Source organism: Tursiops truncatus, chromosome X (assembly GCF_011762595.2).
Source record: "Tursiops truncatus isolate mTurTru1 chromosome X, mTurTru1.mat.Y, whole genome shotgun sequence".
NCBI lineage: Eukaryota > Metazoa > Chordata > Mammalia > Artiodactyla > Delphinidae > Tursiops > Tursiops truncatus.
Genome location: NC_047055.1, coordinates 110,711,683 through 110,732,324, shown reverse-complemented (window position 1 = coordinate 110,732,324; position 20,642 = coordinate 110,711,683). Strand labels below are relative to the sequence as shown.

Sequence of the window (20,642 nt, the reverse complement as noted above, 5' to 3'; positions counted from 1 at the left end):
CTCTTCTTGTATTTAGTGGGTATGGCTAGGATTATCAAAAGTCCTGTGAGGGACAGGAAAGTCACTTACACTGTATTTTCAGCCCAAGTTGAGGAACCCTGATAGAGCAAGCACATTTTGTTTGGTCATGTTACGTGCTCCTTACTAGACAGGCATAAAGGTTGAAATTGGATAATTGATTGCAGAGCATTTTCTGGGGGCCCGTCACGGGTTACCTGTGGCTATAGCTAGCAGGGAGTTCGGACTTTCTTCAGGCCTCCTGTTGTGTTGAATATTTTCTGTAACCTTCTGGTGACTGTAGTGTAGTTAGCTTGGAGTTAGTGGGGGTTTATTTTTCTTTTTTTATCTAGTGGTTTAGATCAGTGGTTCTCACACGTGGCTGCACATTGAATTTCCCAGGGAGCTTTAAAAAAGTGTTGCCTGGGTTCCACCCCCAGATTTTTCTTTAATTGGTCTAGGATGTGGCATCAGAAGTTTTGTAACTCCCCAGGTGGTTATAATGCACAGCTAGGATTGAAATCCACTGGTCTAGGTGTTCCAGAAGCTCTGCAGAGATACAGGAATAAGGATGATTAATTTAGCTAGATGAAATTTTCATTTAGCCACAAAACATTTATTGAGCACTTGAGATCAAGATGACCAAGGAAGCTACCTTGTTAAGGCTAGTGGATCTCATTTCTTTGGTTTCCAGTTTTCATCTTAAAACCTTGGTTCTGGAAAAGAGATGCTAGGTAGTTGTTTCAGCTCCAGCTCTGCTTTCTGGAGTCCTCTCCAAGGGCTGGGAGCAGCTTGGGTGACAGGGGAGCCCCCAGGTCAGGAGGAAGGTGAATATGAAGTGAGGTGAACAGTGGGCAAAACGGCATGGTCCCCATGTCCCTGGCCACAGGGACTGGGCGGTGGCAACAGCCAGAAGGATCATTCAGACCCGGGCTATTTCTACTGAGCTGCGGGGGTAAGCCCACAGTATAGAAATAAGGGAACACTAAACTGGATCTCTTTTGTAATCTGTTTTCCTTCAGTTTGAAACCTGGCTGGAGGGCCTCCATTAGCCCACTCAGTGCCTTTATGCTAATTGTGCCAGTTAGAAAAAGGGGATGGTTGCCACGCTGGGCTTGGCCAGCAGTCAAGGGCTTTGCGTGTATCAGACAAAGACACCCCCTTTTCCTGCCCAGGGGACAGAGTTTGCTCCAGCTCAGCCCCAGGGCCCTCAGTCGGTGCACAGCCTGGCCAGTGATCCGCAGGATGACCCTGCCTGCACAGCCCTCTTCACCAGCATGGGGAGTTGGTGTCCTGTTTTGTGATGTGCCAGCTGAACACGGTCTTGAGGCCGTTTACCAGGAGTGATGATTTGTTTTATACACTTTCAAAACAGAAAACATCTGTTCTGGCCAGGGAGGGATTGAATAATTGCATAGTGGCTTTCCTAGTCACAATTCAAGTACTGCTGGGCGCACTTGTCTCCACCGCCCCGCAGCTCAGTCACTTCCACGGTGGCCCGACCCCACCAGGCTTCGTTGACAAACACAAATGGAACGAGGTCAGTTCTTTGTATCAAGTTTGAAATTGAAATTTTTTTCAGGGGCTGAGTTCAGTCTTAAAACCACAGTTCTGGGGGATATAATTCAGGCCTCCCCGTTTTAATTTCCTGAAACCAGTTCCAGAATAGCAAAGCCAGCTAGATTAGTCTTTGCCAAATGAGTTTCCCAAAGGCACAGTTTTGCTGGGAACGAGGGAGACTCGAATGAGACTGGAGGCCACTGCTCATGCTGGGCGGTGCTTGTGCTCGGGTGGGGCCGTGGTGTGGCCGCTGCTCCAGTGGTCCCTTCCCGATGCGGGGCTTTTTCCTGAAGGGGCCTCAGTTCATTTTGGCCGGGCACAGGTCGTGGCTCTTCCACCCTGCCCAGGTCCCCGCGACCTGCTGGGCGCTCACTGCCTTCTGAAAGGAGGAGCCCCCCTCCTTTGTGGGTGAACCGCTGTTGGTATTTTTATGGGGGTTTGCAGTCCCTTCGCTCTGCTCACTTCTCTCACACTTGCTGGTACCCCACCAGGTCTGTGGGCCAGGGCTGCTTGTCTCTACCTACTCCTGGTGTGCTGTTTGGGGATGCAGTCTGTCATTTAGTTTTGTTCTAAATGTTGTCTGTGAGGTTTGGTTGTGCTAGCCTAATTGCTCTGTGTTTGGAGATTGAGAAGATTAAAAAAATCACTCCTTCACTGCCATTTTTGCTACTCCATTTGCTTTTGTTTGTTAAGCAGAGTTAAAATAGGACTTTTGGTGGGTATATTAGTTGGCCAGGGCTGTTGTAACAAAGTACTACAAACTGGGTGACTTAAAACTACAGAAACGCGTTCTCTTCCAGTTTTGGAGGCTAGAGTCTGAAAACAGAGTATCATCAGGGCCACACTCACTCCCTCTAAGGGCTCTAGGGGAGAGTCCTTGCTTGCCTCTTCCAGCTTCTGGTGGCTCCACGTGTTCTTGGCTTGTAGCCATTATCACACCAGTCTTTGTCTTGCTCCCTCCCCTCCCCCTCCCCTCCCTCCCCTCCCCCTCCCCTCCCCTCCCCTCCCCTCCCCTCCCCTCCCCCCTCCCCTCCCCTCCCCTCCCCCCCTCCCCTCCCCTCCCCCTCCCCTCCCCCTCCCCTCCCCTCCCCCCTCCCCCTCCCCTCCCCCTCCCCTCCCTCCCCTCCCCCTCCCCTCCCTCCCCTCCCCTCCCCTCCCCCTCCCCTCCCCTCCCCTCCCCTCCCCTCCCCCTCCCCTCCCCTCCCCTCCCCCTCCCCTCCCCTCCCCTCCCCTCCCTCCCCCTCCCCTCCCCCCCTCCCCCTCCCCTCCCCCCTCCCCCTCCCCTCCCCCTCCCCCTCCCCTCCCCCCTCCCCCTCCCCTCCCCCTCCCCTCCCCTCCCCTTCCCTCCCCTCCCCTCTCCCCTCCCCTCCCCCTCCTTCTCCTCCCTGGGTCTTCCAGGCTTCAGTCTCTAATAAGGACTTAACTGGAATTAGGACCCACCTGGAGGCTCCAGGATGATCCATCGCTAGATCCTTAAATTAACTACATCTGCAAAAACCCTTTTCCAAATCAGGTCGCACTCCCAAGTTCTGGGGATTAGGGTGTGGACATATCTTTTGGGGGTCACTATTCCACCCACGACAGTTGGAGTGGATGAAATCATCTGCTATGTAAGTGGCAATTTACATTTTTTAAAATGTCTGCATAGGCCAGAATAAGACACATGTGCTGCCCAGTTTGGCCTCTGAACCCAGTTTGTGGCCTTCGTTCTTATTGTGCACTGGAAGGTGTTGGGAGCATAGTTCCAAATGTCATTGGAGATAGACTCTTGCGTAGATTGTGGAAATCCTTCCAGTCTGTTTTGGCACTCCTTAGTTTCTGGAAGGAATTCTAGTGTAATTTTCTTGTGAAACCACACTGTGGTCAGCTGTGGATCTTGTTTTTTTTTTCTTTTGCCCTCGGTTCAGGTCACAGGGATGCTTTGTTTTGATGCTTTGCAGCCCCTGCTCTTTTCCTTTGTGTGGAAAAAGCACCAGCCTGTGGTGGGCTCCTGAGAATACAGAGTAATTCCTTTTGTCTCATCTTGCTTCTTTATCTTACCCTTCTCAAGGAGTGAGTACTTTTGCAGGTACAACTAGATAAGAATAAATTGCATTTTGTTTTTATCTAAATATCATAATGATGGATGTTCTTGAAGATTGTGGCTTCAAGTGAGCCTACAGAGGTTAACGCAATTTCTATAACCTTGACCTCAGTCCTTGACCTGAGCTCCACTTGGGTAGCAGGTAGTGGGATGGGAGATGGGGTCACAGTGCCTAGCAGCTTGTACCATATTGAATTGTTGTTCAGTTTCTACCAGTTAGAGATAGGTTACTGAGTGGCGCCATTTATTTTTTCCAATAATAAAAGCAAGCCATCCTTATTGTAGAAAACCTGGAACACAAAGCCAAAAGTTTTGAAGTTTTTTATGATACCCATCAACAGTGGATGGAATTCTTTTTCTAGTACTCTGTATTCTCATTAACTTACTTAAGCTAAAGTGGAATGTCTTTTATTGTGTTTGTATTTCTGGTTTCTGGCTAGCCTGAATATTTTGTTAGACTATTTCTAGTTTCCTGAATATCTGTCTGCATTTTTGGCACAGCTGTTTTGTGGTTGGTGTTGCCATTCTTATTTTGTTCCCTGGTAATCTGAAGCCTCTCCTTATAGGGTTCAGAACGTTGTAGCTCATGACAAAGGGGATAAGCGACGCTGGCAGCTCTGTTCAGGTTTTCTTAAAAGTTCATTCATCAAACTGTGCCTCGCTGGCTTTGCTTCTGAATGTTTCATTCTGACCATCTTGCCTTCTCCCCCTGTTCTCCAGCTGATGGTGAGACCATTCTGAAAGGCCTCCAGTCCATTTTCCAGGAGCAGGGGATGATGGAGTCGGTGCACACCTGGCAGGACCATGGCTATTTAGCGACCTACGTAAACAAAAACGGCAGGTGAGGCGGCCTTGAGTGCTCCTATTCAGGTCTGAGCACTTCAGCAGTGTGTGTGTGTGTGTGTGTGTGTGTGTGTGTGTGTGTGTGTGTGTGTGTGTGTGTGTGTAGGGGTGGGGATGTGTGTTTGTATGTGTGGGTGGATGTGTGTGTAAAGGGTGGCCTCACTTCTGGTTAATGACCCCTTTGTGTGTGGTCCTGGTCCTCAGTCACCTTTTTTCTTGGTCTCCATTTTGTCCCCCTTGCAACTTTTCCTCTTTCTTTATTTCCGGTTTTAATCCGGTGAGGTTTGACTCTACCTTTCGGCATTCTCTGTGTTCCTAGGTTCTCTGGTGGGGGATTCTTTGCTAGAACCACCTAGCTGGTTAAGAGGTGGCATTTCTCTCTCCTTCCTTTACCCCTGGCCCCTCTCCTTTATGTGACTGGTGGTGGTGGTGGGTGGGGATGGTCAGCTCGTGCAGGTGCAGATGAGTTTGTGGTGTCCTGGGCCTGAACTTGATTTTGAGGCCATTTAAGGGCTGAAGGTGAAAATTAACTAGTTGTATTTTTTTTTTAATATTTATTTTATTTATTTGGCTGCATCGGGTCTTAGTTGTGGCACGCAGGATCTTCGTTGCGGCACGCGGGATCTTCTGTTGCAGCACAGGCTCTCTAGTTGTGCTGCGCAGGCTCTAGAGCGCAAGGGCTTAGTTGCTTCGCAGCGTGTGGGATCTTAGTTCCCCGAACAGGGATTGAACCTATGTCCCCTGCATTGGAAGGCGGATTCTTAACCACTGACCACCAGGGAACTCCCACAGTTGTATTTATTTTTTTAATCTAAGCACACTGCCCGTATTCTCCAAACAGAATTCTTCATCTTATTTAGTGTCATTCAAACGTTTCTTTAACCACACCTTATAGTAAGAAGTGATTTTATATCAGATGTGCACATACACATCTGCATGTATACAAATATACATGTCTAATTGAAAGAAAAGTTTCTTCAGATAATTCTTACACATGTGTAATACACTCTTTATTTTTATTCCATAAAAAAGCTGGTCAGATACACTAAATTAGAGGTTAAAGCTTTTCCTGTAAGGAGCTACATAAGGTCCCTGTCACATACTCCCTCTTTTTTCTTAAGCAACTCTTTAAAAATGTAAAAAAACATACTTAATCTGCAGGCTTTACAAAACATGCCGCGGGCTGGATCTGGCTTGCAGGCCCCGAGCTCAGTGAATTTAGCCACCACCTGCTTGCAGTCAGAAAAACACGGCTCTGGGGACTTCCCTGGTGGCGCAGTGGTGAAGAATCTGCCTGCCAGTGCAGGGGACACGGGTTCGAGCCCTGGTCCGGAAAGGTCCCACATGCCGCAGAGCAACTAAGCCCGTGTGCCACAGCTACTGAGCCTGCGCTCTAGAGCCCACGAGCCACAACTACTGAGCCCGTGTGCCACAGCTACTGAAGCCCGCACGCCTAGAGCCCGTGCTCCACAACAAGAGAAGCCACTGTAATGAGAAGCCTGCGCACCGCAACGAAGAGTAGCCCCTGCTCGCCACAACTAGAGAAAGCCCGTGCACAGCAACGAAGACCCAACGCAGCCAAAAATAAATAAATATATTCAAACAAACAAAAGAAATACCACGGCTCTGTTTTGAACTCTGAGGGTAATTGGGAGAACCCAGTTTGCTCTTCACCACCCTCGCTTCCTTTTAAGGAGGAGTCAATCACTGCTGGGGAACCTTCTTAAAAATCAGATGCATAGGACTTGCTGCTGAATCACTTTCTGGACCCAAGAACCTGTTTTGAAAACCTTAGCACTTGATGGCTCTCTCTAAAATCTTCCCTAAATGATTGGCTTCCCTGCCCCCATGAAGAGGCTCTAATGAGAAAGCAACAGGGACAATTATGTAATATAGGGAAAAAAGAGCGGTGGTTTTGCCTTTTAACTGGGTTGGTGTCTTTTTTCTTTTGAGTGCCGTGATACAATTCCTAACCTTAAAATTATGCTTTCCTCTGTAGCTTTGCCAATTTGAGAATTTACCCGCATGGATTGGTGTTGCTGGACCTTCAGAGTTACGACGGTGATGCACAAGGCAAAGAAGTTGACAGTGTCAGTTTTCCACTTTTATTTACTCAAGTATTTGAGGATCACAAAAACTGCTCAGTTTAATGATAAAATTATTTTCACCTATTTGCTGAGTTTCACTTATTTTTTTTCAATAAAATTTCTGTTTTATCTTAAATATTCACTTAATTTTAAACTTGCCTCCCTTCAAGTAAGTGATTTTAGAAGAAAAATAGTTGTTCCTCAGTAGTTTTTAGGAACCTGGCTGTCATCTTTCCCTTGACTGCTTGAGTACTGAGTTATGATTTTACTTTTGCACTGGAGGGAATGTAAACCTTTATCCAGGATGTTACAGCTGCAATATTCTTGAGGCTTTCCCTTTGCCATTATTTTGTTGGTACTTTAGGCTGAAGCGAGGTTGACACTGTGTTGCGCTAGTGGCGTGTGGAACTGTGCCAGGCCTGCGGGCTGCTGTAGGGGTTAGGGAGGACAGGTGTATCTGGGCATCTGCCAGTATCACAGCTCTGCCAACACAGTCTCAACCTCCTGTTCCACTCAGCTTATTCGATAAGCCCATTTCTTTTCTTTTGATTGCAGCTTTTGAACAAAGTAGAAGAAAGAATGAAAGAATTGAGTCAGGACAGTACTGAGCGGGTGAAGCGGTAAGTCCACTCCTGAATGTTCTTTTATATTTGGTTCATCGATAAAATAATCAGAATGGTGGTGTTATCCCTGAGCAGTGTCTAAGATGTAGAAGAGATCAAAGTCGACTTCTGCTTCTGGCCACTTGGTAGACTGAGGTAGTGGGCCCTTACAACAGAAGACTAACTGTATATGAGAGAAAGAGATGCTAGACAAAGTGGAACAAAGGCAGAAGGGAGTGTACAGTGATTCCAAGGGGCTGGAACTGTGTAACGCAGAGAATCAGGTGGGGCTGGCACCTCGAAGGGGAGCTAGAAAACGCCTCGACCCTGTCCAGTAAAGAGAAAAGATTGTCTTGTCTTTCCTCAGAGTTCTGGGCCCCAGAGTAGAATTAAGCAGTTTTAAGAGATTTATGACAGCATGGGATGATAGAAAATTTGCCTCAGTGCTTTCAGGTAAGATGACATTGATACTGCAAGGTACTAAGAGTTTCAGAGGCCACCCACCTTGAGCAGCCCCTGGTGGGTTCTTTTCAGATGAAAACGAAGACCATTAACCTTTCTTGAGGAGTGCAGCCACTATATGCCACATGTGACTATTTAAAACTAAGTTAATAAAAAAACAGTTCAGTTCCTCAGTCTCGCCTCATGTCTCTAGCTAATGGCTAGTGACTGCCATATTGGGCAACGCAGATAAAGAACATTTCTGTGGTGCCAGAAATGTTCTGTTGGACAGAACAGAAGTATTTGTCAGTGGTGTCAGATGTTAAAAGAGCTTTGATAGAAGTAATAGTTTTGACATTTGTTGCGAGGGATAGAGTCTGGTAGGTCCTGGGAATTAATCATGGCTGCACAGCAGGTAATTCTGAGCGGTTCTGCCTTGCCCTGCCTGGGTGGCTCCTTATCAGGCCCTCAAAAGTGGGCTTGTCCCTTGCTCATAAAGGCAAACCCGTAGATGCAGAAACACAGAGAGACTTCGGTAAGGTCGGGGCATCACTGATGGAAGTGACCATCCAGAATACAGACTTCTCCATTTCAGGGCACTTTCCACAAGAGGGAGTCCTTATTGGCTGTTTAAGAACAGTTAAGTACATAATGGCTCATCCTGCTAAATTTGATCAGCCTAGAGGAAAGCCCCAGGGCAGATGTAAGATAACTGGAAAATTGTTTAACCTCCAACATGGACACAAAGCAGGAAACTGCATGTGAAGAGAGCAGGACACAGTGTAGAACTCGGGCCACTTGATTGAAACCTGTTGGAGCACCCAGACTTGTTTACCCCACCCAAGTTCAGCTTACGTGTCCTCGGGCCCTTCCCCATCCTTAAAGAACTTGTCCACACCTACAATCTTTTCTGGAATTTCCCTCTTTTCCTGCTTGCAGAATTTTCCTAATCTTTCCTGGTCCATCTGAATTGAACGGGTTCCCACTGTGTCTTTAACTCGGTGATAATGAATTGGCCAACATCAAAATGCCTGATTTTTTTTTTAATTGGTCTGGTTTTTATTGGGATTACTTCTAGGAGTGAGCAAATAGATGGAATGCATTTATGGGCTTCCCCACTCATGAGAAGTCTGGTTCCTTTGTGGTTTTGATATGGGAGTTTTTGAAGTGAGAATGCAGTTATACTTCCGATCTTCAGTTCAAAACAGCACAGGCCTTGTTTTTCCTTGTCACTGTTTTTACATCTTTTCATAAAATCAGGGTGGAGGGGGCAGGAAGTTGTTGGGAATACTTTGTTGTAGGCCCTTTGTTTTTGGCCTCAAAAGGACAAGAATGGTGCCACTTTTCTGTCTGGGGAATGACATTGTTAGAGACTGAATCATTAACAAATGACTCAGTAACATCTGAAATGATTACTCCCCTGTGGCCAGTGATTTAAATCTGAATTAAGAAGCCATGGGATTCATTAGAAACTTTATTTTCATATCCTGCTATTCAAAAGAAAAGAAACAGGAAAAACAAGCTTACATCAGTAATGTTTTGTTGAAAAGAAAAATTCTTGCAATTTACACGGTGTACCTGAGGCCCGTACACCCGGGACATATTCTGTCTTTCTCTCTACCATCTATTTTCAACTTTCTGTAGTGAAGGTTGAAAAGAGAGTTATGTAGGGCTCCAGAATATCTCCCAAAGCCCATTTCAGGGAGATGTGCTTCATGTTAGTGAAGCCAAATCCGGCCTCTGTACCCCAACACTGAATTAAATCTTGGAGACAGAGTTTTGGGTGAAGTAGAAAAGAATAGGTTTATTGCTTTGCCAGGCAAAGGGGGCCACAGTGGACTAATGCCGTCAGAACTGCGTGTCCCGACCTGGAGGGGGTAGTGAGGAGTTTTATAGTAATGGTTCAAGGAGAGCGTGATCCACTCGTGGACATTCTTCTGATTGGCTGGTGGGGAGGTAAGTGGGCGTCAGCATCATCAGCCTTCTGGTTGCAACTGGTCTGGGGTCTACGTGCTGGTGGGCAGCATGCAGTTAACTTCTGCCACCTGGTGGGGGCTTCAGTATCTGCAAAACAGCTCAAAGATATTGTTCAGGACCGTGCCCCAAGGCTGCACTATTGTTTCCTTTGACTGTTCCTCCCTCTTCTGCACATCCCCTCCCTTCCCTAATTAGCATCTGTTTGAACTGCCCATCGGCACTCAGGGAAGGTCTTGAAGGCTGAATGAAGCCCCGTTTCTTCTAATCAAGAAATGGGGGACACAGAAAGGCTTTTGTGCCCAGGAGCCCCACAGGGTCCTGCTCGGTATGATCAAGGTGATGGCTTCCCCATCCTTAAAGATCCTTGCATCACCTCGGTGCTTTGTGACCACCTAGAGGGGTGGGAGGGAGGGAGATGCAAGAGGGAAGAGCTATGGGAACATGTGTATATGTATAACTGATTCACTTTGTTATAAAGCAGAAACTAACACATCATTGTAAAGCAATTATACTCCAATAAAGATGTTAAAAAGAAAAAGATCCTTGCTTCTTTGCATCTCTTTAAAAACCACTGTGTTGCTGTGGAGGAAAGAGCTCTTACCTGCACCCAAGGCACCACTGACTCAATTGAGAATGGACATTGTTTTCATTGGGTTTGTGCATAGTTCAGTAATTGCCGGTAGCTGGCCAGCTGTCCGACCCGAGGGGTGGGTTTCCTCCCCTGAAAGCCCTTGAGTTGCTATTTGTTACTTTCATCCAGTGTCACAGGTAGCTCATGCTCCCCACCTCATGCCACCCACCACCGATCAGCCAGAGGTGGAAGAGGCTTCCCCCAAGTCCTGTTTGCCTACTCTCGGGGTTTGTCCTGTTTGGGGTGCCACATTTTACAAGAAAAACCTCTGATCTGCCTAATTCCAACAGCTGAGTTTGTTCTCCTGGAAGATGAAGAAGTGGTTAAATTAGGAGGAGTTAGGATTAAATGACAGTTTATGGGAATTTGCTTTGTAAATTCAGTGCTTTTTGCAGATGTTAGTATTTCCTCATAGAAAGCCTTATTAACCTGTAACAGGTTCAGACTGTATTCTTGGAAACAGGTGAGCGGAAGAGCAAAGACTTATCAAAGCGAGTCAGAGGTAGCCCAGCCCAGCATTTTAGGTACCTGTGGCTTGTTTACTGTAAACCCCACTGTACTTGAGAACACAGGACTTGCCCATGGTTGTGTTATGTATGCAGTGAGTTCTCATCTTGTTTGTGTTCCACTTAATTTGCCAAGCCCCCTTTCCAGGTCTGGTTTTCCTTTTCATGTAGTGTCTTCTGCTGTTAGTTTCTAGTACATTCACCCTATCTAAAATACTCAGTATTAACAGAAAGAACTGAATGAGAAAATCATCAGTTTGCAGCTCTTCTCGTAATAATTGGTTCAGGCAAGAATGTTCTACATGCCAAAGCCACTGGTGAAGGTTTGTTGAAAGATCAGGACCTTGACTCAGTTTCACAGGACCGCTCCACACCCTGCTTAGTAATTTCAAAAGGAAAAACGGTACCTTTGCAAGTGTAGGGATCTCGTGGGCATCTGCTTTAACCATGTGGTCACTCTTTGCATCACCAATAATAGGACAGGAACACATCTCGTGCCCCTGATGTGATGCTTGCATGATATGCCAACTTGACTCTATTGAAGAGATCTTCAGGCAAACCCACTTGAGGGATTTCCTGCAGAACACCTGGTCTGGACTTTGCTGTGATGTCAATGTCATGAAACACGGGGAAGAGGTGACGACGCCAACAGACTATTTTCTTTTCTTTTTTTTTTTCTCTTTTCTTTTTTAACATCTTTATTGGAGTATAATTGCTTTACAGTGCTGTGTTAGTTCTGCTTTATAACAAAGTGAATCAGTTATACATATACATATATCCCCATATCTCTTCCCTCTTGCGTCTCCCTCCCACCCTCCCTATCCCACCCCTCTCGGTGGTCACAAAGCACCGAGCTGATCTCCCTGTGCTATGAGGCTGCTTCCCACTAGCTATCTATTTTACGTTGGGTAGTGTATATATGTCCATGCCAATCTCTCACTTCATCCGTGTCCTCAAGTCCATTCTCTGTCTGTGTCTATTCCTGCAACGGACTATTTTCGATTAAATGAGGGTAAAAAAGGGAAACAGCAAAATACAGTATATGATTCTTCATTCAAAAGTAGAATAGCTCTGAAGGAGATAATTGGCAGTTGGGGATACTTGAACATGGATTCCTTACTAGGTGCTGGTATTCCATCCATGTGGACTTCAATGGATGTGGTAGTGACAAAGTAGCTATGTAGGCAGTCTTAACAGATTCCTGCTGGAGTATTTGGGGGTGAAGGATGATGTTTGCAATGGCCATTTTCTCCTTCAACATTTTTTAGGGAAAATTTAAAGTATGCCAGAAAGGTTTTTTAAAAAGTAAATTCTTAATGTACAACAGTGTTGAAATTTGGTAGTGGCCATGTTTGTATAAACCTCAAAGCGCAAGTTTTAGATTGGTTGTGTACTATTTAGGAGTCTGCCTGGGGTCATGTGGCTCCTGCACATGCTTGTTCCCAGGTCCTCTTTTAAGGCAGCCTCACCTAAGCAGCCTTTCTTTTAAGACTCATTCCTGTTTTCCTTTTTTTCCAGATTACCACCCATAGTTCGAGGAGGGGCCATTGACAGATACTGGCCCACTGCAGATGGCCGCCTGGTTGAGTACGACATAGATGAAGTGGTGTATGATGAAGACTCACCTTACCAGAACATTAAAATTTTACACTCAAAACAATTTGGAAATATTCTCATCCTCAGTGGGGATGTTAGTAAGTATTCCATCCCTACCCCAATCGCATGACAAAGTGACAATGTATTAGATTGTGTTTTCCTGACACATACCACCGTTGTGGATTTGTCCAGATTTGTCCATGGCCCTGCTGGGTTGTTTTTTTTTTTTTGAGATGAGTATTTGCATTGGATTAACCTGTGGCTTGTCTGGGCTTTCATGTTTTATAGTAGAGCCATGAAAATTTTGTCTTGTTACTCTTTTTTCCTTAGTTTTCTTAGTGATTAGTATTTAGATTGTATTTCAAAAGAAAATGTAATTGGCTTTTTAAAAAAAATTTTTTATTGAAGTATAGTTGATTTACAGTGTTGTTAGTTTCAGGTGTACAGTAGAGTGATTCAGTTATACATATGTATATGAATATATATTATTGTTATTTATATTCTCTCCCATTATAGGTTATTACAAGATATTGAGTAGAGTTCCCTGTGCTATACAGTAGGTCCTTGGCTATACAGTAGGTCCTTGTTGGTTATCTATTTTATGTTGCTTATTTTTAAAGAAGTCTTTTAGATGGGAAATTCCAAACCAAAGTAGACAAAACAGTAAGATGAACCGACATATACTCACCCTTGAGTGCCAACGATTATAAACTCCTGGCCAATCTTGTTTCCCCTGAACTCCGGTCTACTTTTCTCCCTCTCATATTCTTTTTTTTTTTTTTTTTACATCTTTATTGGAGTATAATTGCTTTACAATGGTGTGTTAGTTTCTGCTTTATAACAAAGGGAATCAGTTATAAATATACATATGTTCCCATATCTCTTCCCTCTTGCGTCTCCCTCCCTCCCTCCCACCCTCCCTATCCCACCCCTCCAGGCGGTCACAAAGCACCGAGAGCTGATCTCCCTGAGCTGATCTCCCTGTGCTATGCGGCTGCTTCCCACTAGCTATCTACCTTACGTTTGGTAGTGTATATATATGTCTGTGACAAAGTGAGAGAGAGGCATGGACATACATACCTCTCATATTCTTTTTTTTTTTTTGCGGTACGCGGGCCTCTCACTCTTGTGGCCTCTCCCGTTGCGGAGCACAGGCTCCGGACGCGCAGGCTCAGCGGCCATGGCTCATGGGCCCAGCCGCTGTGCGGCATGTGGGATCTTCCCGGACCGGGACACGAACCCGTGTCCCCTGCATCGGCAGGCGGACTCTCAACCACTGCGCCACCAGGGAAGCCCTCTCTCATATTCTTTTGAAGCAACTCTGCTTCATATTTCATCTGGACACATGCAATTGCTTTTTAATTATCATATCAGAACAGTCTAAAGACTGAATTTTCTTCCTACTGACTAAAGTATATATGTATATAATCTATGTAGGTAACATTTTATGTTGGGTGTTAAGATGAGTAGGGTTGATGAAAGTCCACAATCCAAAAAACCAGAAAAACAACACCTCTGTATACTGCTGTTTTTAAAGATTGAAAATGAAAATTTCTGAATTTTCTAGATTCTAGCACTTTCTGGTATAAGTCAGGTGGTGTATGGCTTTGGTTATAGTCACCATTTTGGATGTTTCTTCTCCCTAGATTTGGCGGAAAGTGATCTGGCGTATACCCGGGCCATCATGGGCAGCGGCAAAGAAGATTACACTGGCAAAGATGTACTGATTCTAGGAGGCGGAGATGGGGGCATATTATGTGAAATAGTCAAACTGAAACCAAAGATGGTCACTATGGTAGAGATATCCTTTGTGGTATAAGAGATCAAGTTAAGTGGGCTTTGTTTGTTTTCTTCCTCGTTTTTTGTCTTAAGACTCAAGTTGATGTTACGAGGTAAATGTGTTATAAAGACTACCTTGAACAAACATTTCGACTTAGTACCAGTACCTTTTTTTTTTTTTCCTGTACGCGGGCCTCTCAGTGTTGTGGCCTCTCCTGTTGCCGAGTACAGGCTCTGGACGCACAGGCTCAGCGGCCGTGGCTCACGGGCCCAGCTGCTCCGCAGCATGTGGGATCTTCCCAGACCGGGGCAAGAACCCGTGTCCCCTGCATCGGCAGGCGGACTCTCGACCACTGCGCCACCAGGGAAGCCCACCAGTACCTTTTTATATGGCTACCAACAAAGAAGCAGAGTTGAGAATTAAAGAGCAAGTAACCTTTGTACTGTGTCTACTGTTCAGCAATTGCTGAAATGGCTTCTTCATTAGAAGAAAATTGAGTTCCTTTTGAGTGTCCTTGGTGCACAACAAATGAAGTCATTGTCTCATTTATCATTTTTTAAACTTACGATACGCAAATTAGTGTTAAAAAATGTTATGTTCATCTTAACCTTTTTAAAAAGTATATCTCAGAATTCTTTGATACATCCAAATCCAGGGGAAATTTCTCCTTAACCTATTTCGAACATTGACCAAATGGTGATTGACGGATGTAAGAAATACATGCGAAAAACATGTGGTGATGTCCTAGACAATCTTAAAGGAGACTGCTATCAGGTAATTATATTTATCAGATAATGTTTTTTTATTATGTCAACTGATAATATGTTGATCAGAACTGTGCCTTCTGAAAACAGCTTTAAGTATAATTGGTTAAGAAGATAAATAATCAAGATGATAGGTCATCTTGTAGGGGAGGAAAAATTTTCCCTCTACCCTTCTAGTACTTGCCTGAGACCCCCATAATAAAAGACTAACAAGAGGAAAAACAAGTTATTAAATGTTTTAAACTCATGTATTTATGGGAGATGCACAGAAAAATGAGCAACTCAGAGGTAGCTTTAGAATTTAGGCTTAAATATGATCCTAATAGGGTCAGAGGGATGTAGGAGTCTTAAGGGAGAATAAATGACTTAGGAAAAATGAACAGGGCCCTTAGAAGAGTAGAAAAAGAAGTATGATAGTTTGTGACAGAGTTTGTCTGGGTGTGGTGTCAGCCTTATGTGCTGTGATAAGAGGCCATCCTCCCTGGTTGAATTCCTCGGGGAGGGGATCTATGGCAGTTGAATTCCTTTTGGAGGATGTGTCTTTAGGCAGATAAAGGGGAGTTCAGAGAAAGCCTCTCCCTACATTTGCTGTTTTTCAAGTGCCTACAGCTCAAAATGTTCAATATGCCAAAGCACCGTATTTTGAGGTAGCCTGTTCTGCTATCCTTTATTCTCTTTATGTGAGTTCTATATACATTTGTATTCAGGGAAGGTGTGTACATATAGTTTAAAAGAAAGAAAGAAATGGCTAACTCCAGATTCTTTGAATTTAATAACATTAAGTCATTCTTGTATAAAAGATGCCATGTACCTTTTTTATGACCTGGCAACCACCACTTTTGACTTTTGTCTCTTTAGCCTGAGTCTTTCTGTGTCTGGGTCTTTGAGAAGGAATTCAGGTATTTATTAGAGGGTGTAGATGATGTTTGATGTAGGAATAATTGATTCTTGCTAAGCAAATAAGTTCCTAAATTCTACTGTGCTTGTAAGTTGACTGATCATTATAGTTTATAGGATACATTTTTTTTTTTTTTTTTTTTTTTTTTTTTTGCGGTACGCGGGCCTCTCACTGTTGCGGAGCACAGGCTCCGGACGCACAGGCTCAGCGGCCATGGCTCACGGGCCCAGCCGCTCCGCGGCATGTGGGATCTTCCCGGACCGGGGCACGAACCCGTGTCCCCTGCATCGGCAGGCGGACTCTCAACCACTGCGCCACCAGGGAAGCCCTATAGGATACATTTTGTATTGTATTTTGAGGATTCATATGTTAGGTGCCCATACCTACATTATTAGGTAGAACAAGATAACTAAGCAAATGCATATTTTTATTTGACCAGAATCTTAAATGTGTACCTCTAGTTTTATAAACATATAGATGAATGCTTTCATTTGTTATGTAAATTACCTACACCTACCCATGTTCTCTAATACGTGTGTATCCAAATTCGATTTCATGGTACATGTGTTAATTTTTTCTTTTCTTTTTTTTTTTTTTTTTTTTTTTTTTTTTTTGCGGTACACGGGCCTCTCACTGTTGTGGCCTCTCCCATTGCGGAGCACAGGCTCCAGACGCGCAGGCTCAGTGGCCATGGCTCACAGGGCCAGCCGCTGTGCGGCATGTGGGATCTTCCCGGACCGGGGCACAAACCCGCGTCCCCTGCATCGGCAGGCGGACTCTCAACCACTGTGCCACCAGGGAAGCCCACGTGTGTTAATTTTTTAAACAGAGAGAAATTATATCAATGTTAAAATGCAGTTGTGATAGTTTTATGGGCAAAAGGAAAAGAAAGTACGTATTTCACTTACACTGTTGGAAAGTTTAAAAAGGGAGGGAGGATGCAGCAGTTCCAATCCTGGGTGTTTATTTGAAGAAAAGGGTAACACTAATTCGAAAAGATACGTGCACCTCCATGTTTATTGCAGCATTATTTACAATAGCCAAGATATGGAAGCACCCTAACTGTCCATCAACAGATGAATGGATAAAGAAGATGTGGTGTATACATACACAATAGAATCCTACTCAGCCATAAAAAAAGAAAGATATCTTGACATTTGTGACAACGTGGATGAACCTTGAGGGTATTATTTCCACTTAGCATAAAGTCAGATGGAGAAAGAAAAATACTGTAAAAATACTGATTTCACTCATGTGGAATGTAAAAAAAAATTTAAATAAAGGAAAAAAACAAACCAAATAAAAATACATAGATACAGAGAACAGAGTAGTGCTTCTCAGAGGGGAAGGGGTAGGGGAGGGTGAAATGGTTAAAGGGGATCAAACTGTATGGTAATGGATGGAAACTATGCTTTTGGCAGTGAGCATACTATAGTATACACGGAAGTCAAAATATAATGCTATACACATGAAAAAGAAGAGGGGGAATTTAGGTTCTTCAGAGCATGACAGACTTTTCACAATGAGCTAAAAGTTACCATTGTTTGCAAATGTTTGCATTGTTAGCCAGACCCTCTGCCTAAAGTGTTAATCCTCACATGTGTATCAAGTGGCAACTGTTTCTATTTTGTAGATGAAGACAGTAAGTTTAGGGAGTTTAAAGGGCAATTTATAGGGTAACTTTAGAGGAATGTTTCAAATTCATGTCTCCCTGGCGGCTCCTTAGGTTGACTTATGGATTAAGAAAAAAATGTAACAAGAACCGCAAACCTAAACCTTCAGTACTGTGGAGTTCCCTTTCAGGAACAGAAAAGCCACCAGGGGGAGTCTGAAAAATTCTTCTGAGGCTGAGAGTTTTCCTGGAGCTCTAAAGGGGTGGGGGTTCCTGGTCTGTGGGACAGCAGTAGGCAAGCCCCTTAGCCATTAAAATACTACCATTAAAAAAATACCAGGTCCTTGCAACTGTTTATCATTTATAAAACATAATTAATGTTATCCTTTTTTAGAAAATAGATTTATAAGCAGTAAATCTAGCAGTTTAAAGAATTTTCAGTTATGTCCAAAAAAAATTTAGTTAAGTATAAAGATATGAATCTTTTTTTTTTTTTTTGCGGTACGCGGGCCTCTCACTGTTGTGGCCTCTCCCGTTGCGGAGCGCAGGCTCAGCGGCCATGGCTCACGGGACTAGCCGCTCTGCGGCATGTGGGATCCTCCTGGACTGGGGCACGAACCCGCGTCCCCTGCATCGGCAGAACCACTGCGCCACCAGGGAAGCCCGAAGAGATAAATCTCTTAACACAATCCATAAATCTATTGTCAACACAATCCATTATAAAAATAATAAAATAATTTGGTATTAACAGGTGACAAACCATTTGAGAATATTTAGCAGTCTTAATAAAAACTTGGTAAGAAAATTACAAGAGAAGGGAAACTACCTAAACATAATAGAAACGATCAGAAATGTAAAGATACTGTATTAAATGGCAAAATACATAAGCGTTTTCCACTAAAACTAGGAAGTAGAAGAGGATGCTCTGTTTAACCTTGTTTTTGACTCCTTAATGCAGTAAGGTAGGAAAATGAAAACAGTAGAAACATAGACAGAACCACATTACTTGCAGAGGACATGAATGCTCACAAAATATAGAAAACTCATCTAGAAAACAAGCTGAACTCATGAGAATTTGGTGTAGCGATAGGATAAAGGCAGACTAAAACTTTTTTCCTTATTGTAAATGCAAAAGTTTGAATGGAAATTGAGTGTGGGCCAGAAATCGTTTTCAAAATAATAACCAGTTGATACTAGGAATAAATTTAACAGGAATGATTTTGAGACTGATAGAATTATGTTAAGATCTTATTGATAGACAAGCAACTGAAGTGTGAATATGTGGAGAGACAAGTTATTTCTTAGATGAAAAAGTACCATAATCCCCAAGGGGGTTTTTAGAATTAGACCAAATGATTTTGAAGTTCTCTTGAAACCGTAATTATCTAAGACTCGCCAAGAAAAAATTAAAGATCACAGTGAAGGGAGATTTGTCCTCTTATTAATTTACTGTGAAGTACAGTAAGCAAATAGAGGAAGTATGATGATGACAAATATAGAAGTATGGCACAGAGACTTGACCACACCTTGGTATTTGTGTAGACACAAAGCTAATATATGGACCTAAGTGTTTTCAGTTTGGGAAAAGGTTTAGTTGATTTAGTAAATGTCGACATAATGGGCTGTCCATCTGCGTGAGAACAAAATTAACCCTAGAAGCCATAGAAAAAATAATTTCAGATGACTTAAGCTCTAGATACTAAAACTAATACATTTAGAGAAATTTAGAGTATCTAACCTTGGATTTGGGAAACCTCATAATGAAAGACAAGAAACCAGTAAGTAGTAACATCATACTATATAAACCAAGCCAAAAGTCTGAAAATAATGGCAACAAACATGATAGGGAATTAATCCCTTTAATAATACAAAGAGCCCCTACTAATATTTTAAAATATTAACTAAAGGTGTAAAGGATATAAACTGGTGTTGTAGACCCCAAGTTCGTGTGCCCAGTGCACAGTGAGGCCAAACAAACTGAAATGGAATTTGGAGCAAAGTTTATTGCAAAGGGCAAGCAAAGAACAGGCAGCTCATGTGATAAAGACCCGAACTCCCTGGTGGTGTCTAGGGAAGTGGTTTTACAGGCAAAATTTGGGGGAAGGTGCAGGGTGTGTGACCTTCCTCTGGTTGATGGTAACAGGGTGGTGTTAAAGAAATCTCAAATCATCAGCCATCTTGTTTCAGCCAGGCTGGGTCCATGTGCTTGTGCACAGCCTGAAGTTACTGTCCTCTGCCTGGGTGGGGGCTTTAGTTCCTGGTTAAGAACTCTGTTATGTATCAGATTGTTATCTATAGGGACACAGAAAGACTTGTACCTGGGAGGGGCCTGCGGCGCCCCACTCACTTTAAATTCCCCTTTTCTTTGATACTCCTCAGTCTTGATGGGAACAGGTGTGGGATAAGAAAGGGAATAAACTTTTGGATAAAGAGGTTAATCATAAACTCCGCCGAGGGAGTCCACTTTTGGGGGCTGGGGAGATGGATGACTCAGTTTTAATACCCCACCCCTGTTTCAACCTTCTCCAAATCTTTGAGGGAATGGGGTGATGACCTGTCTGTCTGCTTCCTGCTAAAATGGGGCATAGTCCTGCCTCACCTTGGGGAGTGGACACTGAGTTGGAAATACTCCCAAGTTCCAAGTCTTGAATCAGAGTCTTGTATGATTAAGATCTCAGTTCCTGGGACTTCCCTGGTGGTCCAGTGGTTAAGACTTCGCCTTCCAATGCAGGGGGTACAGGTTTGATCCCTGGTCTGGGAGCTAGGATCCCACATGCCTCATGGCCAAAAAACCAAAACATAAAACAGAAGCAATATTGTAACAAATTCAATAAAGACTTTAAAAATGGTCCACATCAAAACAATTCTTTTAAAAAAAAGATCTCAGTTCTTTAGTCCACTGTTTTGGTGTGCCAGATCTAGGAGTAGGAGTAGTAGTGACAACCCACACAGACCTTGGAAAGTAGATATCATTCCCTGAGAAATTCAGGAGAATGAGCCTGAAAACCAATCTGGACCTGGCACTTAGATAAAATTACATTAACTGGTTACAAGTCTCCCCCTAAGTAGGTTATAACTTTTGATGTGATATTAACATGAAAGGAGCTATTGGCCATTACATGTCTCCTTTTTCTGCTAATGTATGATCTAAAGCAGTTTTGTTGTCTAAAAAATTTAATAGTTACAAGAGGAGACCTTGAGATAAGGTTGCAGCTGCCAGCCAGCACTACTTTGAGAATGGCTGGTGGTATCCCAGAGTCTGATA

General features: G+C 43.7%; 1 protein-coding gene across 1 annotated transcript in view; it reads left to right on the top strand.

Annotated features, from left to right (window-relative positions):
• Positions 1 to 20,642, top strand: part of SMS (spermine synthase) — a 50,933-nt gene that overhangs the window by 13,439 nt on the left and 16,852 nt on the right. The window contains exons 2-7 of the mRNA XM_033849130.2: positions 4,361 to 4,481; positions 6,483 to 6,573; positions 7,126 to 7,190; positions 12,246 to 12,421; positions 13,970 to 14,124; positions 14,788 to 14,877. Of these exons, the coding sequence (XP_033705021.2) occupies positions 4,361 to 4,481; positions 6,483 to 6,573; positions 7,126 to 7,190; positions 12,246 to 12,421; positions 13,970 to 14,124; positions 14,788 to 14,877 (698 nt within the window). The remainder of the gene's footprint in view (positions 1 to 4,360; positions 4,482 to 6,482; positions 6,574 to 7,125; positions 7,191 to 12,245; positions 12,422 to 13,969; positions 14,125 to 14,787; positions 14,878 to 20,642) is intronic.